General features: G+C 43.6%; 1 protein-coding gene across 4 annotated transcripts in view; it reads right to left on the bottom strand.

Annotated features, from left to right (window-relative positions):
• THSD7B (thrombospondin type 1 domain containing 7B) overlaps nucleotides 1-21,549 on the bottom strand; it is an 805,377-nt gene that overhangs the window by 543,667 nt on the left and 240,161 nt on the right. For all 4 annotated transcript variants that reach the window (XM_089654059.1, XM_089654060.1, XM_089654057.1 and 1 more), the window contains one exon: nucleotides 3,648-4,458. In XM_089654059.1, the coding sequence (XP_089510185.1) occupies nucleotides 3,648-4,458 (811 nt within the window). The remainder of the gene's footprint in view (nucleotides 1-3,647; nucleotides 4,459-21,549) is intronic.

The following is a 21,549-nucleotide window of genomic DNA, read 5'->3' as shown; positions in this document are numbered from 1 at the left end:
AGATACCATTTTTTTGTTTTCTGTTATTTTGAAAGTGTAAATGAGGGAAATAAAATCTAACTTTTGTTGACATATTATAAGAATGTCTAATCTGTAATTTGATGCCTTTTGGAGATTTTTCCATCTTTCCTTAGCTTCTTTATGCACATTAATACAAATTTTTAGCTGGGGTGCCCAAACTTTCGATCCGCACTATAGCTGCTGGTTAGTGATTTTGTGAACAGTGCAGATTTGCAATACAATCCACCAGCTACTACTGTAGTCATATCCGAATTAGCCGATGGCTGCAGGGGATTGGGGGCTTAATCACACACAGGAATCAGAGGAAGCACAGGACTAAATGACAAGAAAGGCTGCAAAACAGAGAGGGACACAGGAAGCGTTGTGGAATGGAGAGAGGGCTGTGGCTTCAGTGCTACTTGTACCACCCAAGTAGGAATGCCCATAATTTGAGCTACTGCCTGGGGTGCAGCTACAGACAGCAGGGACATAAATAAAAAATTACAGTTTTTAATGGGAACAAGTGCTATGTGCACTGGGTCCCCTGGGGTATTCATAAGAAGGTATTCTTTAAAGTGGAATCCTGGCTATATACCTAACTAGCCTTAAAACAGTCTATTCCCCCTCCTAACACCTAAGCTAACTAACCTGTGTAGGAAAGATGTATATAGACCTGTTCCAGTCATGTGATCCCTGTGTCAGCCAGCAGCAACTGCAAGGGAGAGGAAAGAGCACTCTGACAACAGGTGGTACAGCCTTGAGCAGTGACATCACCCATAGGCAGGGGTGGACTGACAACTCATGGGGCCCCCGGGCAATAGGGGATCATGCCCAAACTCAAAAAAGCCTATGAAAAAGGTACCAGGGGCATCTCATGGGGCCCCCTACTGATCCCGGGCCCTCAGGCAGAGCCCGAGTTTCCAAATGGTCTGTCCGCCCCTGCCCATAGGCTTCAATGGCCCATCCATGGTTGGCACTCTCTTCTCTGCCCTGCAGCTGCTGCCGGCTGACGCAGATCACGTGACCGGACTGTAGTGACCTGATAATACGTAAGTATATACATCTTTCTTATATTGGTTAATTAGCATAGGTGTTAGGAGGGGTTAGGGGGCAGTTGTAAGGCTATTTAGGTGTATAGCTGAAATTCCACTTTAAGGACCAGTGACTTTTTACCAACCTTTCTGATCTCTGTACTCATAAAATATTAAAGCCATCTAATCACCTATCATATTTAGATGGATCACAAACAACAGCCCCAGGGCAAGGACTGATAGACTTATAAACTTATAGACATAGATAAACTATAGACTGGTAGACATAGATTTTCTTTTGTTTAAAGACTCATAGGGGTTTATTTACTAAACCTGGTTGACTCAGAATCTTGTCCACTTCTGCATAAAAACCAATCAGCTTCCAGGTTTTATTGCTGATGCTTAACTGAACATGCTAAGGTTAGAAGCTGATTGGCTACCATGCACAGGTGCCCAAGATTCTGAGTCAACCAGTTTTAGTAAATCTCCTATATATTGTCAAAACTGAGTTTTTTGTCGATAACAGAAATTTCAATCACCTAAGTTTCTTATATCTCTTTAGGACTCTATCAGTGATGTCTATCTTTTGTGGCTTGGCCATCGTGTAGTGTTCTAACTCTCTCTGCTGGATTTTTATTTATTTTAAACTTTGGAGAATTAAACAGGAGGAGCTGAAACACACAAAGGTGGTCGGTAACAATCAAAACTCCCAGGTAGACTGGAATTATGGCAGGAAGATATCACTTTTGGAATATTCTAGACCCGGGGTCTCCAAACTTTCTAAAAAAATGCCCGAATTACTGTCCTTCAGAATTTAGGGGGTCTGAATCGAGTAAGTGGGAGTAGAAAAAGTATTGGTGTCAGTGGAAGTAAACAATGCCCCATCTTTGGTATTAGGGGAGGAATAGTGCCTCGTCATTGGGAGGAATTGTGCCCCATCATTGGTTTCATTAAGAGGAATTGTACCCCATCATTAGTGTCAGAAAGAGGAATACAGCCCCATCATTAGTGTAATTTAGAGGAATTGTGCCCCATCATTGGTGTCATTGGAAGGAATAGTGCCCAATCATTAGTGTCAATGGGGAGAATAGTGCCCCATCGTTTGTGTCATTAGGAGAAACTGTGCTCCATCAGTGCTCTCAGTGGGAGGAATGGTGCTTCATCATTTGTGTCAGTGGGAGGAATTGTGCACCATCATTAGTGTCAGTAGGAGGAATAGTGGCCCATCATTAGTGTCGTTCAGAGGAATTATGTCCCACTACTTGAGCCAGTGGATGGAATATTTCCCAAAGGGCCAGATTAAAGCAAGCAAAGGGCCGCACCTGGCCCCCAGGCCATAGTTTGGAAACCACTGCTCTTATCATATGAGATGCCAGTGGCTGACTCCGATCATCTGGTCCCACTTGTAAATAAAATTGGGCTAGGTAAAAAGAGAAAAATAAAATACTTTCCAATTGATTTTCAAGCCCAACTTGTCAAGAGTAAATCAAGAACTAAAGTTGTAACTAAACAAAACCAGATGATCATAAATTTGAGAGACAAAAAAAAATTGTCCCCTTGCAATATGGAATAGGTAAGTGGGTTACTCGAAGGTGTGACATAGGTGGATCGATAAGGCCTGGTTCACACCAATGTGTTGTTTTTTTTTGTGTTTTTGCAGAAACGCACTACAGTCCATTTAACATGGTTTCCTATGGGACATGCTCACATCTATGCTTTTTTGAGCTGCTGCGTTTTTGAAAAGGGTCAGGGGCCCTTTAAATGCAAAAACCTGCATTTGCTGCTGAAACACATGTACTGCTTTTTTGTCACATTTATGCCGCATTTTTGCCACGTTTGGCGTTTTTATTCTGCCCAACAACAAACACATTTTTCTTTGAACAAAAAAAAACAAAACACAAATGTGGTAAAAACACGGCAAAAACTCAAAAAGCCCTGAAAAATGGACAAAAAGCACAATAAATTGGTGTGAACCAGGCCTACGTAATTGCCTGTCTCTGCTGCTAGCAGACTAATATTTATGTTCTAAATCTTTTGTAGTGTCATGTTGACAACCGTTGTTTTCCTGCTTTTGAAATGTGTTTAGAACGTACCTCAAATGTAGGTGAGCAAAATCCTATTGACTTATGGCAGTTCAGAGGCTGCACTTGACTTGCTTTGGACTCCATTTCTTTGGATGCAGCATGTCCTATTAAAGGGTATTTCAACTGCAAGCAGCTCTTTCTTGTCAAATGCTGCAACTTCCATTTAAATGCAGCTACATGCATATGAATGTTAAACGTGGTGCTTGACTAGAATGTCTGTCAACATGAATCCTAAATCTGTTGCCTAGACAAATGGAATTTCTTTTAATTTAAGACATTTTAAATGACTTTAAAAAAAAACAAAGGTTCCAGAGAAACAGCTTTGATGAGGAAAACACTTTAATCACCGCAAAACGTGTTGCATATACACCTCTACCAACAATAAACACACATGTAATTATGATTGATCTGTCTGCCAATTGCCAAAGAGCATACTGAATTGATTTTTAATTTACTTTCATACTCTTCTCCAGACTAGTAAATGACAGATGCCAGACATACTATATACAAGCTATGCACACATTATAATTACCTTAGCAAAGCATTCTTTCCATCACTTCGCATACACTGCACTTGGCGCGTTTGATAACCAATCTCCGCATCCCATCTATCGAATCCTTCTTGTGATAGATGGCTCTCCTGCTTGAAGGTACTTCTTTCACCTGAATCTGAGCCAAAATCCAACATGGTCCTTCCACTAAAACTTATTTCCTTCAGATGAGGCAACCTACACTCGCTCCAAAGGCCAACCTTGAGACTGTACATATGTTCTTCTTCCCCGAAGGAGCAGAAACCATAAAACGGACAAAGCCTCCATTCCGTGAGATTTGGGCAATCTGACCCACCATACAAAGATGGAGAAATGACAGAACGAGTCCTATGCTGCAGATGTTTCCCACAGTTTTGACTGCAAGTAGACCATGGTGAGAATTCCGATACAATACAATCCTGTGGGCATGGTACCAAACACGACTGTTCTTCTGCAGGTCGTGGAGTAAAGTACTCACATATTTCTGGAGATGTTATGGATCTGTTGTTCTTGTGGACACAATTCACTTGTCTGTGCTGTAGTCCACGTTGGGCTGTCACACATTCTGAGGTTCTCGACTTAACTCCCGTGTGCGGATAAGGTACAAGAACACACAGGTCCCATTCTGTAGTCTCCCACTCAAAGAGTTCTCTGTGCCAGCTGCAAATGTTAAAGCAGTTCTGCTGGCTTGCTGGCTCTTCCTCTGGGTTACAGTTTGAGATGTGGGTAACCCAACTGTCTCCATGGACACACCAAACCGACCGACTCTGTAGCCCACTTGGTCCGCATTCACCTACGCATTGACCCCATGGGCCTGCAAAAGGAAGACATTTTCATGAGCTGTCAGTAACACAAATAAAATGATGCAACAAAGGAAAATCTTAAAAAGGAATTCCAGTTAAAAAGAAGTGTAGCACTCTCTAGATATGTGTTAGGTTAGGTAAATTTAGTTTTGGCTCACTATAATTAGTGTGGCTGCATGTGGTTAGTTAGGTCTGTTGTGTGTGTCTCTGACTGCAGGGTTGACTGTCTTCTCCTTCTGGAAATGTTCTGGAAGATAGAGGGCTGGAAAAGTCAAATTGGCAGCTGAATATTTTTGCAGCCGTGGTCAATCCCTGGGGAGAGTAGCCTAGATGGTAGCTGGGAGTGTGTATAAATATGCTGAGACCTGGAACAGAGTTGTCTTGTCCCTGAGGAGATCACAACCTAGGGGGGCTGTGTGCCCCCTAGGCAAGCATGTCATGTGTCTGTGCTTTACTGAGTTCCCAGCAAGGCAAGTTGGGGAGGGCCTACTTTGTTGAAAGTTGCTGGAGCTGACAGTGGGGCTTGCCATCTGAGGATCTAATCTTGTATCACTGGGAAAAAGTTGTCATCAGGCAGCAGTTGAAAGGTTCCACTGTTGTATAAAAGTATTGCAGAATCTTTGTTGAGTAAGCATAATATAAAGATCAATCAACAAATATAAAGTTCTAAGGGTTGCCACACACTGTCCTGAAAAAGACTTTTGGTTTTTAGAAGATAATTTTAATAGTAGGTCAATAAAACAAGCAAGAAATCTCTGGGTGGTCAATTTCTCAGACTAATATGCAAAAATACAATCTGATTTTGTTTTGATGTCCAAAGAACAAATGTGTAGATTGTTGCTCCTAAGATACAGCAGTCTTGATAGATAAAGTGCCTAAATGGACCAATACCTTGGATGTGAACTATACAGCTATATAACCTTGTGACATTGATGGTGACCAGTTTAACCTCTTCCATACCGGGCACTTTTACCCCCTTCCTGTCCAGGCCATTTTTCAGGTTTCAGCACTCTCACACTTTGAATGACAATTGCGCGGTCATACAACATTGTACCCAAACTAAAATTTTATCATTTTCTTCACACAACTAGAGCTTTCTTTTGGTGGTATTTAATCACCGCCGGGGTTTTTATTTTTTGCTAAATTAACAAAAATATACTGAAAATGTTGAAAAAAAGTTTCTTTGTTTCTGTTATAAAAGTTTACAAATAAATAATTGTTCTTCATAAATTTAGGCCGAGATGTATTCTGCTACATGTCTGGTGAAAATAATCCAAATTAGGATGTATTTTTTAGTTTGTAGGAAAGTTATAGAGTTCACAAACTATGGTATAGATCTGAAAATTGATCAATCCTGAAGTACTGACAGCCAATCTAATTTCTTGAGGTCCAAGACTGTCAGAACAGTACAGATATCCCCCAAATGACCCCTTTTTGCAGAGTAGACAGTCCGACGTACTTCATAAGAGGCATGGCGAGTTTTTTGAAGTTGTATTTTTTTTGTTATAATTTTTCGGAAAATTTAAAAAATAAAAAAATTATTTTCACTATTTTTTTTTTTACATACTGTCACCAGTGCAGTACAGCGTCATCATATAACTGGCATGGTGTGATCAGGGACACTGAATGGTGACAGTATGAAAAAAAAAATATTTTTAAAAATTTTTTAAAAACATTTTATTATTTTAAAATTTTTATTAAATTTTTTTTCTTTTTTTTAAGATTTTTTTTCATATTTCACTATGACCAAAGTAGTACAATGTTACCATAGTAACATTGTACTACTTTGCGGAAGTGATCAGTATTTTTTTTTTTTTTTACACAATTTGCTTATAGCAAAAAATTACGTTGCTATAAGCAAGCATTTACCTGAATGACATCGATTTATTCAGGGTTTTTTTTTTTGTGCTTAGCTGTGATTTGGCCATGCCTAATCACATGACACAGCTGGGCTGTGATTGGCCCAGCTTGTGCATGTGATCGCTGTGACCATTCACAGCTAGACACACTAGTATACAATGGATGGCATGAATGAAGCCATCCATTGTATACAACTGTCATGTGACCTGCTGTTATGGGTCACAGCAGGTCACATGGTACCGGCAACGGGGCCGGTACTCAGATCTGTCATTGGCCGTGTCCAAGGTACACGGCCGGTGACAGATCGCACCGCTGCGCGGCTCTGCAGGTGTGCAAGCGGCGCATGCCCGAAAGGACGCCATATGGCGTCCACCCGGAACAGTGAGTGTTTTTGCTGGCCGCCATTCAGCCATAGGCCTGGCGGAAAAAGGTTAAAAGACAGGATACTATGAATTACATCTATGGCATCTAAAGTATGGGGGAGAACTGGTTAAATACCAACTCAGGTAAATACACAAGCTGTATTTAAATATGAATTTAGTGTGTGTAATTCCCAACAATTAATTTGTTTGCTTCTTTTGGCTATGCTTTGTCATGTTTTCAGGGATATCCGTGGTGCAGGTTGAGGGGATCCATGATTGCTATTCTGAGCAGAGAAAACTGGTATTACAGTTTTCTCCAGTACTGGTAACTCCTGGATTGAGGTCTGGAATTCAGAGGCTTCGAAGAGTCTTGGAAGGGATGACGCCTCTAACTTTGTGTCTGCATCTTAGTGGAGACCAGCAGTCTGGTTGTATAGGTGTGCACAGTCCTTTTGGTCAAAGGGTTGTCTATAGTTCAGGGCCCTGGAGGCAATCTGCTGCAAGAGCCGCATATAGATGCATTTGCAGACACTGGGAGAGTGCTAGCCTCACGGGGAGGCCATCTGACCAGACCGGTGCAGATCTTCACATAAACCAATCAGCTTCCAAGTTTTGTTGTCAAAACTTAATCGAACCAGCTAAAATTCTGAGTGCACCAGTTTTATTAAATCTTCCCGATGTGTCATTAGACAAGAGCCTTTGGAGCCCACATGGACATACTGTTTGTCAGAAAGCTGAGACAGAGGGGGTTATTTACTAAAACTGGAGAGTGCAAAATTTGGTGCACGTCTGCATAGAAATCGATCAACTTCCAGGTTTTATTTGTTTAACCTCTTCCCTACCGCGCTATAGCTGAAAGATGGCTACAGCGTGATTGTCTAGTTCTGGGACGACATCCGTGGACGTCATTCCAGAATACGCCCCCCTGCGCGCCCCAAGTGGCACGCTCCCGGCGGCATCGGTGATCGCTGTCTCCTACGGACACAGCTGATCACGTTATACGGTAAACGGCCAATCACAGCAGCCTTTTACCACGTGATCAGCCAATGACACAGCAGATCACCGGGTAAATACAGTTGCCACAGCATGAGGAAAGTACTGCCGATAACTGGCAATTGTCAGAGAAGTGATCGGCACTGATCATCAGGACACTAATGATCAGTTCCCAGCAGTGCCACCCACCTGTGCCCATCAGTGCCGCCCACCTGTACCCATCAGTGCCACCCACCTGTGCCCATCAGTGCTGCCCCCCTGTACCCATCAGTGCCACTCACCTGTGCCCATCAGTGCTACCCACCTGTGCCCATCAATACCACCCACCTGTGCCCATCAGTGCCACCCAATCTATATGGGGTGTCAGTGAGCGCTATGGGTGTGTAGAAAGGTATAAGCTGCTGGCACTAAAGGACCGCCCTTGGTATCTCACTAGTGAATGAAATATAAAAGGTGCAGCGCTAAAGTAATAAATGAATCAAACTAAATACTTCTAAAACATGCGCATATACATAAATAAATAATAAATGATGATAAGGTGAATAGAAGCAGCAATAGAACGCATAGCAGCAATATTAAAAAGCAGACACAGTGAGGCGCTCTGATCAGCTCTACCAGTCTAAAGTGTGAGAGTTCATGAATTATTAATATTGCAATAAGTAATATACTGATAACTGTGGTGATGGTATCCGTGACACTGAGTGGTCAGGGTTGGGTGATAAAAAATGAATAGTGACTGATAGTGAACATATATCAAATGACACAATTGCGATAAACAATAGTTATGAAAAAGTCCAGAAAATAAATCCGTGAACAGGTGATATCCAGTGCTGGTGAATATGTGAAAAGTATTCCTTTCTATGCACTCACCAGAAGCACATATAAAATGCGCAGAACATCAGTGCTACCCACCTGTGCCCAGCAGTGCCACCCACCTGTGCCCATCAGTGCCACCCTCCTGTGCCCAGCAGTGCCTAGCAGTACCACCCACCTGTGCCCAGCAGTGCTACCCATCAGTGCTGCCCAGCAGTTCCACCCATCAGTGCTGCCCAGCAGTTCCACCCATCAGTGCTGCCCAGCAGTTCCACCCATCAGTGCTGCCCATCAGTCCCGCCCAGCAGTGCTGCCCGTCAGTGCAGCATCATCAATGCCACCTATCAGTGCCACCTATCAGTGCCTCCTATCAGTGCCCATCAGTGCTGCCTATCCGTGCTACCTCCTCAGTGCCCATCAGTGCCGCCTTCTCAGTGCCCATCAGTACTGCCTATCAGTGCAGCCTCATCAACGCACATCAGTGAAGGAGAAAATTACCTGTTTGCAAAACATTTTTAATAGAAACAAACCTTTTTTTCCCCACATTTTTTGCTCTTTTTTTGTTTATAGAAACAAAATAAAACACCCAGCAGTGATTAAATACCACCAAAAGAAAGCTCTATTTGTTTGAAAAAAATGATAAAACATTTCATATGGGTACAATGTTGCTTGACCGTGCAATTGTCATTCAAAGTGCGACAGCGCTGAAAGCTGAAAATTGGCCTGGGCATGAAGGGGGGTATAAGTGCCCGGTTGGTAAGTGGTTATAGCTTAACTGAACGAGCTGAAGATAGAAGCGGATTGGCTCCCATGCACAGCTAGATTCTGAGTGCACCAGTTTTCGTAAATCTTCCCCAGTGTTTTGAGTCTGTATGGAGACAGGCTCAGGTACTACAAAGTCTGAATAGCCAGGAGGCTGGACAATTTATGTTATGGTGGTAATGCTGAAAACCCCTGCAATGGTAATTTGTGAGTCTTACAAGACTGGTCTGGACTTAAGGAAAGGCACTACATTTGGGTGAACCTCCACCCCCTCCCACCCCACAAAATCACAGCTTTTAAAGCGTAGCTAATGGAATTTATTTTAGTTTTAGATAGAGTGGGGAAGGGTTAGACCCTGTCACTTTTTTTATTGCTGTCTGTGCTTATTGATCAAAATCAGAATTTAGCTTTATTGGACAAGTAAGTTCAGAATACATGAAATTTGTCTTCGGTTTAAGGTTTAGTTTTAAGTGATGTTAAAGGCAATAAAAAAAAAACAAAATTGTTATATTCACCTGCTCTGTGCAGCGGTTTTACACAGAGTAGCCCTAATCCTCCTCTTCTCTGGTCTACCACCGACACTCCTGGCCCCTCCCTTCTTCCAAGTGCCCCCAGAGCAAGGAGCTTGCTATGGGAGCACCCAAGCAGACTTGCTCCCGGCCGCTGCTCTGTGTGTCCATTCACACACAGAGCCACGACTCAGCCCCGCCCCCTTTCTCTCCTCATTGGCTCACTGGCTGTGATTGACAGCAGCGGGAGCCAATGATAGAGTCCCCAGAAGTAGAGTCCCTGGAAAGCCAAGGCTCTCATGCACATAGCTGGATTGCGATGTGGCTTAGGTAAGTATTGGGGCGCTAGGGGGCTGCTGCACACAGAAGGTATTTTACCTTCATGCATTACATGAAGGTAAAAGACCTTGAGCCTTTGCAACCACTTTACCCTCCTCATAGATAAACCTTTTTTGCATACGTGTGCACCCACCCACATACACACGCACACACATATATGCATACATACCCACACTTAATGAAATAATACACATTTATTCCATATATGCTGATACTATACAAACAATGTTTTACTGTGATATCTCTGTGAACATCTATAAGCTGAAGTTGTACAAACAGTGCAAAAATGAGACTTCATGTGTTCATTAATGTGATAGCCTGGGGGGGTAGAAACTGTTTTTAAAGTGGTGGTAAACCTCTGAAATGAAAAATGAACAAAGCATTGCCTCCTATAATGTGTACTTGCCTCAATTCATAGCATCTAGTGTGGCTCCTGTCTGCTCTCTCCTTCCTCTGTTGTCTGCATGAGATGCTAGTCAATTCTTGGGGGCTGCCACCCCACCTGTAGCACACAGGCAGATGTGCATGTTTCCCAATGAGGGTGTGTAGAGGGAGATGTGTTCTGTCCTCCACTCAGGTCTCATATTACACTCAGCTCTGTGCTGTGCAGTGTGTGACATCGGCTCCCGCCCCTGCCTCCTGGAAGCTGAGAAATACTATCTAAACTGAGTACTTTGGAAGGATGTGGAGGGGAGAAGGCTGCAGATAAACAGGTACAGCTTATGCAGAAGTATTTAACTCATCATTGTTTATCAACTGAGGCTGGTCACTTTAGTGTGCTTATGTAGGGTTTATTATCACTGCTCCGGTGTACACTGATCTGTAAAGCTTTCCAGACGGAAGCAACTGAAATGGATAATTCTAGGACAGTCTTGCATTCTGGACCTTAGTCCCAATGGTTCTTTATTCCAGGAAATGTGTTGGGATCATAGGGCCACCATTATTGGAGCTGCAGTGCTTACGTAGTAACTGAATAAGGCGTTACATTCAGAGACCAGAGACCACGAGTGAGCAGACCATTAGAGTAAGTGGGCTGCGTCTGCGCAAGACCATCCACTTACTGGGCAAGACATAGATGGACTGGGAGTGGCGTAACTGAGACCAAAACTGAAATGTTGGTAAGTATGTTTGTCCCCATTGGAGAGATTTACCTTCCACAATGTTACAGTCATTAACCACTTGAGCTCCAGAGGATTTACCCCCCTTAATGACCAGGCCTCTTTTTGCTACTCGGCGCTGCACTAATTCAACTGATAATTGCGCGGTCATGCAATGCTGCACCCAAACGAAATTTACGGCCTTTTTTTCACACAAATAGAGCTTTCTTTCGGTGGTATTTGATCACCTGTGCGCTTTTTATTTTTCGCGCTATAAACAAAAAAAGGCCAAATATTTTGAAGAAAAACAATATTTTTTACTTTCAGCTATAAAAAATATATAGTAAACTCAAAGTTGGTTATAAATTTAGGCCAAAATGTATTCTGCTCCATGTTTTTGGTAAAAAAAAACCCAATAAGTGTATATTGATTGCTTTGTGTGGAAGTTATAGCGTCTACAAACTATGGTATAGATACTGCAATTTACGCCATTTTTCTGCTATACAGCGCTGCGCTAGTTTAACGGACAATTGCGCGGTCATGCAATAAGGTACATAAATGAAATTTACATCCTTTTTTCCCCACAAATTGAACTTTCTTTTGGTGGTATTTGATCGCCCGTGCGGTTTTTATTTTTTGCGCTATAAAAAAAAAGGCTGACAATTTTGAGGAAAAAAAAACAATATTTTGGACTTTTTGCTATAAAACATGTCCAGTAAAAAAAAATGCAAAAATCTAATTTAGTCATAAATTTCTGCCAAAATGCATTCTGCGACATGTCTTTGCTAAAAAAAAAACCCAATACGTGTAAATTAATTGGTTTACGTGAAAGTTATAGCGTTTACAAATGGCGGGAAAGATACTGGGATTTTTAGGGTTTTTTTTATACTAATAATGGTGGCGATCAGTGAATTATGGCGGCGATCAGGGACTTATGGCAGCGACCAGCGACTTATGGTGGGACTGCGGCGGACATTCTGACATTGGGGGGTACTGACTTGGGGTCACTGACATCCCCAAACACACTAATACAGTGATCAGTGCAAAAAAAAAAAAAAAACTGACACTGTACTAATGGCAATGGGGAGGAAGGGGTTAACTTTATTTTGCAGGGAGTGGTTATAGGAGTGAGGGGGAGTGTTTTACTAGGGGGCGGGGGTGTGTACTGGGCGGGACAAGGCTGATCGAGAAAGAGAAACTGTTCTTTCTCGATCAGCTCATCCTCGAGCTGACAGGGAAGTGACAGACAGCACAGCTACTGTTGCTGTGCTGTCTGTCACTGTTTGCCGCCGATCGCCGGGACATAGCCGCTAAGGACCGGCTGTGACCCGGCGACTCACATCTGCGGGGGTGATCGGCGGGACAGATAGGGTGGCGGCGCACCTCGCGCGCGCCCCCTATTTGTTTACAAAACACACATTTTAAAACGTGGTTTTGCCTGCGAGTGCCGCCCTGTCGCTGTATATCTACAGTGGCTGGGCGGCAAGCAGTTAAAGCAATAGACAACGTTAAATCCTTTAATTGACCCACCTGCTCCAATGACAACCCTCTAATACAGAAATTCCTTTCATTTTTAAAGAGATCTGTTCTGTTGCATCTCCAGAACCTGAAGTAGATGGAAATCTCATTTTAACCCTTCACTACTCAATGTTGCCTTTACAGACACTTCAAATATAAAATTATTTGCTATATCTCTTGGATAAGCGCAAAATCGCAGAAATCCAGTGCTGCCCTGTTTTTGCAATAGGGTTAGGATTCTCTGCAGTGGTGTTATATGCTCTGGGAGCACAGCTGGTTCCATGGAGTCGAAGGATGGGGCCAGTGAAGAAAAGGAGTTAGAGATGACTGCACTGTCACTATCAGACAAGACACAAAAATTACTACCAGCTCCAGTGTCCTGCCATGTCCTGCACTCTTCCCAACTGCCAGAAGATTGACCCAATGTTCCAAAAAGGATATTCAGTGTTCCTGCCCATGCTTACTGCTGCTGATAGCCTGATTGAAACAAGCATGTTCCACATGCTGGTGGAGGGCAACAATAGCCTTCCAGGCAAATTATGTTGGCTAGGTACCAACCACAGAAGGGAGAACCTCACCCAGTTTGCTGTTCTAACACACTTTTTTCCTAGGGTGATAACAGTGCTTCGCCATAGATAGAGTATTTTCAAAGAGCATTGTCACCCAACAGGGCCATCTGTAATATTAATCGGACCATGGGAAAACATTTTCTTGCCCCCCCATGAAATTTTGCTCTCCACCTGCTCTGAGACATACAATAAATATCAGCTAAACGCAAAAACAGTTTACTGCAGCAGATCAGGCAACAATTGCAATTGATTGCCGAAGGTTACAGCTTATCATTACCACTCACTGACTGGTTGATAGAGGCTACAGCACATGATTTCTGCTTTCTGATTGGTTACTAGAGGTTACTGCAAAGTCTTACTACTCACTGATTGGTTGCTAGAGGTTACTGCACATCATTACTGGTCACTGGTTGGTTGCTAGAGGTTACTGCACATTATTACCGCTCACTGATTGGTTGTTAGAGGTTACTGCACATCATTACCGCTCACCCATTGGTTGCTAGAGGTTACTGCACATCCTTACCACTCACTGATTGGTTACTATAGGTTACAGCACTTAATTACATCTCACTGATTGGTTGCTGAAGGTTAAAGCACACCATCTACTCACTGTCTGCACACCATGGACTGAGAAGGTTAGGGGACCCACCAATAGACAGAAAACTCCTAGGATTTCTGGGATCATGGGCAGTGCTGGGGGGGGGTGTGATCAGTGGCAGTGCTTGGGGAGGGTTGATGGGATCAGTGGCAGTGGTGGGGAGGATGTGATAAGTGGCAGTGCTGGGGGGATGGGATGAGTGACAGTGCTGATGTGGGGAAGGGATGATCAGTAGAAGTGCTTGGGGGAATGGGATCAATGGCAGTGCTTGGTGTGAATGGGATCAGTGGCAGTGCTGGATGGGAATGGGGGGTGACATTTCTAAACCAATGTTGGGGGGGGATTAAAACTGATGACCAATGTAACGGGAAATGTGCACTGACCACCAATGCAATGATGAATTTACACTAACATCCAATGTAATGGGGGATTTTACACCAACAACCAATACATTTCTACACTGGCCACCAATGTAAGGGGGAATTTACACTGACCACCAGCAGAGGTGTTGGTGGCTGGAACCTCCTGGGACATAATATACATATGAATGTTGCTGCTATTTACATATGAATGCCACATTGACATCTCCATTTACATATGAATGCTGCCGTTATTTATATGTGAATGCTGACACAGTTTGCACAGGTGAGTCTTCTGTCCATGGCAATAGGACAGAACTGGGCAGCATAAGAGACAGTACTTCACACTCCGGTATCGGACACAGCCCGGGACAAAAACTTCCAGGCACAAGAGAGTGTAAACCAGTACATTTGGCAAGTATGGGACAGCTGCTTTGGGCCCCGCAACAATGACTGGGTCCAGGGCAGCTGCCCCTTTTGCCCCTCCTTTACCCCTTGGCGCCGGTGCCTCCCGCCCCTTTAAGGGTTTCAGAAGCCAGGAGGTGGGGTTGGGTTTTAGGGTCATGTGACCGCCGTGATTCGCTGTCACGGCAGTCACATGATCGGAAAAGCTCCCGATCACAAGAGGAGATCGGGATCTTTCCATGAGTACCGGACATGTGAGCTCTCAACACACATTATTAATTGCATGCAAATGTGTGGCCACTCGGCGTCAAGGCCCAGACGCCGAGAGGCCGTGCATTTGCGTGCGCTTGGTGTGAAGAGGTTAAAGACGGCCCTGTCACCCAAGGACAGAAAGGGTGTTAGTAACTGGATCAATGATTGAAAATAAAAGAAAAAAGAGCCAGAAAAAATAGAAAACTAATGCAGCCACCACATCTAAGGATTCCTATCCTGCAATATATTTCATTTTTGCTTTTAGATTTAGCTAGAATTGTTTTCCAAAGAATACATAGCTAAGTCAAATTATGGGTTTAATAACCAGATTCTGTTAGGACCACATATCTTGCTTTTGCATTTGCCAGTCTTATAAAAATAAAATATACTTTTGCAAGTCTCCCATGAAACACAAATGATAGTTATGTGGTTATGACACGTAGGTTCTTTCGGAGCAAACAAGTCAGCAAAATAAAAGATCTTAGGTTTTCTGAGCGCACCAAAATTAATAGTGAGCGCTCATCCCTGTTTTGTGCCATGTTTATTGATATGAACTCGGCGCTTTTGCTACTGAGCCATTATTCCGTGTTGCTATATTCCAGCACGCTTCAAGGTCACCGTCAGTCAAAAGAAAGAGAGATTGTTATTTAATATAAAAGCATGAAAATGTTCCATAAAAAGTAATTCAGTAAGACTCTATGCGGTGAGTTAAACTGCGGCATTGCAATCACATACAAGTAGCACTTTTATATATTTCATTATTATGGAGATTGTATCAAAGCAGACAAAGAGTCAAGGAATAATATATTCTAGGTGCTCCACATTACAGATCTGCCTCCTTCTTTATTCTGAAGTGCACCATAGTTTAGAAGTTTTTTTTTTTCATTGATACTGTAATGACGGTGGCCTTGCTTTGGCGTCTCTTGGGGGTAAACAAACGTATGAGGGGGTCTTTTGTACACGGAGCAAGTGTCCACACAGCAGACAGGCTTCAAACTGGTCTCAACCAACTTGTCCACAGCATAACACAAATGAATCTCTTCTGGCAGGGAAAAAGACCTTGTCTCCTAATCCACTAAACAGTAGTCCTTGCTTGCAGAGCTGCCACCATACAGTGTCTCACCATTGAGCAACATGCTCTGGGTTCCCCAAGGTTTGCAAGAGCTTGACAGAAACTCCTGTAGAGGCTGCTGCCACTTCTAAGAACAATCAAAGCAGTGGCATGTTTGCCCTTGATTATGGCCGTAGCACACCTCCCTGTTCAAATTGGTCTTTTTCAGCCTCAGATTATTCTTAAGTATTTAAGTATCGAAAATACCCAAACATCCTGCCACAAATGCATCCTTGTAGCTCCCTGTGAATTTAATTGATATATAAAACTGTCAGGGAGTGAGCAGCCAGACACACAAGGAGGTGCAATTAAAGGTAGGTTTATTAATATAAAAATAAGACAAGAGTCTATGCAAGTCTAACAGCGGAAATTGTAGCCAAAGCCGGGGTCAAGAGCCATGAAGAATCGTCGCCAGAGCCGGGATCAGAAGCCATGAAGAATCGTCGCCAGAGCCGGGATCAGGACCCAGGAAGAATCGTCGCCAGAGCCGGGATCAGGAGCCAGGAAGAATGGTCGCCAGAGCCGGGGTCAGGAGCCAGGAAGAATCGTCGCCAGAGCCGGGATCAGGAGCCAGGAAGAATCGTCGCCAGAGCCGGGATCAGGAGCCAGGAAGAATGGTCGCCAGAGCCGGGATCAGGAGCCAGGAAGAATGGTCGCCAGAGCCGGGGTCAGGAGCCAGGAAGAATCGTCGCCAGAGCCGGGGTCAGGAGCCAGGAAGAATCGTCGCCAGAGCCGGGATCAGGAGCCAGGAAGAATCGTCGCCAGAGCCGGGATCAGGAGCCAGGAAGAATGGTCGCCAGAGCCGGGGTCAGGAGCCAGGAAGAATCGTCGCCAGAGCCGGGGTCAGGAGCCAGGAAGAATCGTCGCCAGAGCCGGGATCAGGACCCAGGAAGAATCGTCGCCAGAGCCGGGATCAGGAGCCAGGAAGAATGGTCGCCAGAGCTGGGGTCAGGAGCCAGGAAGAATCGTCGCCAGAGCCGGGATCAGGAGCCAGGAAGAATGGTTGCCAGAGCCGGGGTCAGAAGCCAGGAGGAGTCTTAGCCAAAGCCGAGTCGGTATCCAGGAAAGCAATGAGTAGCTAAACAGGAGCTTGTTGCTGTGCAACAGACAGGACACGAATGCAATGGACAGCCACAAACAGCAGACTTATATGTGATAAGCCGCCACCTCCTGGGGGAGGAGCCGCAGAGGGCTGAAAGCATAAAGGATCCCACAATGCTTTGCAGACACCTAAGATGGGTGCCAGCACATGGAGCAGCACAAGGTCTGAGGAAAGGTAGGACCTTGACACAAACAGTGTTATCTTGTTTTCAAGCTATTTTTTGTACGGTATCAATCTCCCTGCCCGAAGAGAGGAAGCCATGTTTGTAGCCCAATCCTCAGGTTAAAACCATGGTTTTCTTCAGAGATACAGGTGAGTGAGCATAGCCACGGTAGGACAGGGAGTGCATTTTGTGCAGGAGTACCAGGTGAAAATAAAGGAACAAATATGGAAGTTAATGCAGCCACTTTATCTAAAAACTAGTAAGAGGTAATTTATTAAATTTTTGTTTTTTGTGGTTGGATACACTTGAATTAAAAGCCACAGGACCCTGGTACATAATGCAGTTGCAGCACAGTGGTGTGGGCTTTACAGAGTTAAAACATGTGATGAGGAGGTGATGTAACACCGCTTAGCCATCTGTCAAATGCCATTTGAAAGGTGTTTCACCATGTATTTGTCTCTTTCTATATATTTATATAATTTTTACCAATATATTAGTCCTAGGACCAGCGATGTAGGCTTAGAGGGCCAAAGATATATGTATTTAGGAAGCTCTTTAGGAAGCTCTTATAAGATGGCATAGGTTGATGGAAAAACATGCCAGTTCCAATAAAACGTCGTGGGTAATTGTGCTATGAGAATGGGAGATTTGTTATCTAATAAAATTCCTCTAAGGAAGTCATGTGTGTTGTTAACGAAACCAATCGGGGTGAAGCTTTTGGATGACGTCATCATGTTGTACTGAATCTAGAAGTGCAATATCTATTACTATATCGGCAAATATATTGTGAGGCTGTATTACATTATGAGCATTTAAATGTGTGTGTGTTTTATAAAATATTGCCATAAATAAATGGTTTTCTAAGGTAAAAGCAATATGTAGCCATGTGTGGGTCATAAATATAGGTGAGAGCAGAATCAGTGGAGGGTGTTTGCACAGGAGGTGAATAAGAGAAATAAGTGTGCCCTAAAAGAAGCAATGAAGAGTACATAAGAGATTGTGTGTTGCATATGGACACTTTATTTTGAAAAACTGTAATCGTGGCACTGACAGTGTGATTCTATATTAAAGAGAAAGTGCTATACTTTTGTTTTTCATTTTTTGTGAGATATGGTATAAGTGCTGGCAGGTGAAATTGGTGGAGTGGCTATTTGGATTTGCACAGTTTTTAAATAGCAGTTCAAAGGGGTGATTTATTTATTTTTTCACCTAGGACCTGGGACATTGTTGCACAGGGTCCACACATGGCATGCCCACCTTCCTGGTGGTCCCATCCCCTAAATATAATATGAAGGAACCGTCCACTTACAGTGAAGGAAATAAGTATTTGATCCCCTGCTGATTTGGAATGTTTGCCCACTCACAAAGAAATGATCAGTCTACAAATCGAATGGTAGGTGTAATGTAACACTGAGAGACAGAATAGCAACAAAAAAATCAAAAGAAATGCATGTCTAACAAATGATGCACTGATTTGCATGTTCAGGAGGGAAATAAGTATTTGATCCCCTTCACAAAACATGACTTAGTACTTGGTGGCAAATCCTTTGTTGGCAATCACAAAGGGCAGACGTTTCCTGTAGTTGGCCACCAGGTTAGCACACTGTGATGGGCGCGGCGTCAGACCCCAGTTCTTTTCATCAAACCATGCTGCCACTTGAGTAACAATGCCACGCTCAGCTGCACCCTGCACAAAGATTTTCCAGGGCACTGGACCACAATCTATGTGCCCGCAGCCTGAGAGCGATTGTTACTGGGTCAGGTTAATTATGCAATTAACCCTTCACACTGCCACCACCACCTTTTTACAGAGAAGGAGGAAACTCACAAATCTTAGCAGTAACACTATGTTTGAATAAGCGTCTGTATACACGCTGTCACAGCAGGCAAATGTATACAGAAGTTTTAAAACACACAGTAGCACTCTTCAGAGACAGGGATTCTTAGTTTGCATTAAAGAGCTTTAGAAACAGTTCAACACTTAAATAGGATTTATTACTAAAAAGGTCAAAATGGTGCAATAAAAATATTTAAAGAAAAGATGTAACCAATATATATATATAAATGGAGAGAGCAATAACGCAACAGAGAGATAAAAGAAAGAAATTTAAGAAGGTAGAATACTTGCAGAAGTCCTGGTTTAAGCAGTGTTCAAGTGCCCGAAAAAAAGGGTGCCTTTTCTCCCAAAGTTGGTTTCTGATGTTACAAGGGAGAATCTCTTCATCTTACCTCTCCAGGCCTGACAGCCTGTTTTCTAGTGACCCAGCAGGGGGTGTCTACTGAAGTCAAGGGTCAATCGCCTCATTTGGGGATGGGTGTTAGGTGGAGACCCAGGCTGTTACCCAAATCCCTCTCAAGTTTATACCATGGTTAATAACCTTTCATAGGTACATGTAGCATCCTATCCACTGGTAGGATAATATGCAGAATCATCTGCTGAACGTCCAGACACCAGATATGACATATCTGCCTGTGACGGTTAAAGAGATATCGCTTTCTGCTCTCGGGTAGACGTTATCTAGGGGTGTAAGGTATCAGGTGACTTGTATTAAAATGTCCTACCTGAATATATGCTTTGTTTTATTGTACTTTGTTCCTGTCAGGAGTTATGGATTTGTATGAAAAAGTGATTTCAGTGGAATGTACGTTTTACTGCTACTCCGGAATCCTTTTCATGTCCAGTGACTGACGGATTTATAGCTTTACGATCACGCCAGAGTAAGAGTCTGGCAGACCTCATGGAACCAGCTAATTGGGTTTACAACCATGAAGTGTATCCTGCTGTGCCCTGTGCACTCCTGAACTCAGCACACACACAGACCACATGCCATTCAACAAAAAAGAAGGGGGACTGATTTGGACTGAGAATGACACAAGATGGTGGATCTTAGCAAAATGGTTGTCCGCGTCCATATCTGTGCACACAATTGCTACACACACATCTCAGGAGGGATTTTGGCCCACTCCTCTTGGCATATCCTCTCCAAGTCATTAAGTTTGGTGGCTGACGTTTGGCAACTCAAACTTTCAACTCCCTCCACAGATTTTTAATTGGATTAAGGTCTGGAGACTGGCTAGGCCACTCCAGGACCTTAATGTGCTTCCTCTTGAGCCACTGCTTTGTTGCCTTGGCCGAGTGTTTAGGGTCATTGACATGCTGGAACACCCATCCATGACCCATTTTAAATGCCCTGGCTGAAGGAAGAAGGTTCTCACCCAAGATTTGACGGTACATTGCAGTTGTCCTGTCCCCTTAGCAGAAAAACTGCAGGATTTCAATCCTTGTCAGCGTAGTGTGTTACCAATTGTTTTCTTGGTGACTGTGGTCCCAGCTGCCTGGAGATCATTGACCAGATCCTCACGTGTAGTTCTGGGATGATTCCTCACTGTTCTCATGATCATTGACATTCCACGAGGTGAGATCTTGCATGGTGCACCAGACCTAGGGAGACTGACAGTTGTTTTGTGTTTCTTCCATTTGCGAATGATTGCACCAACTGTTGTCACCTTCTCACCAAGCTGCTTGGCAATAGTTTGGTAACCCAGTCCAGCCTTGTGTAGGTCTACAATCTTGTCCCCGACATCCTTGGACAGCTCTTTGATCTTTGCCATGGTGGAGAGTTTGAAATCTGATTTTTGATTGCTCCTGTGGACAGGTGTCTTTTATACAGGTAACAAAATGAGATTAGCAGCACTCCCTTTAAGAGACTGCTTCTAATCTCAGCTTGTTACCTGTATGAAAGACACCTGGTAGCCAGAAATCCTGCTGAATGATAGAGAATCAAATACTTATTTGCCTCATGAACATGCAATCAGTGCATCATTTGTTAGACATGCATTTCTTTTGAATTTTTTGTTGCTATTCTGTCTCTCAGTGTTACAATACACCTACCATTCGATGTTTAGACTGAGTGGGCAAACATTCAAAATCAGCAGGGGATCAAATACTTATTTCCTTCACTGTATGGCAGCGATCCCCTCAAATATCAGCCATTTCTAATTATTGTGCATGCTCAGTAACCTAAGTAAGGGTGATGTTATCATCCCTGGACACAGCATCATCTGGGCAGAGGACCAAAATGCAGGACAGTTCCTGCAAATTCAGGACAGTTGTCATCTGGGGTGGACTGACAACTCATGGGGCCCACGGGCAATAGGGGATCATGGGGCCCCTGTGTCCTTGCCCAAACTCAAAAAAGCCTATGAAAAAGGTACCAGGGGCATCTCATGGGGTCCCCTACTGACCCCGGGCCCTCAGGCAGTGCCCGAGTTTCCAAATGGTCAGTACAC

Source organism: Staurois parvus, unplaced genomic scaffold, assembly GCF_062004578.1.
Source record: "Staurois parvus isolate SC_StPar_1 unplaced genomic scaffold, SC_StPar_1.0 ptg000735l, whole genome shotgun sequence".
NCBI classification, from domain to species: domain Eukaryota; kingdom Metazoa; phylum Chordata; class Amphibia; order Anura; family Ranidae; genus Staurois; species Staurois parvus.
This window is presented reverse-complemented; position numbering and strand designations above follow the sequence as displayed.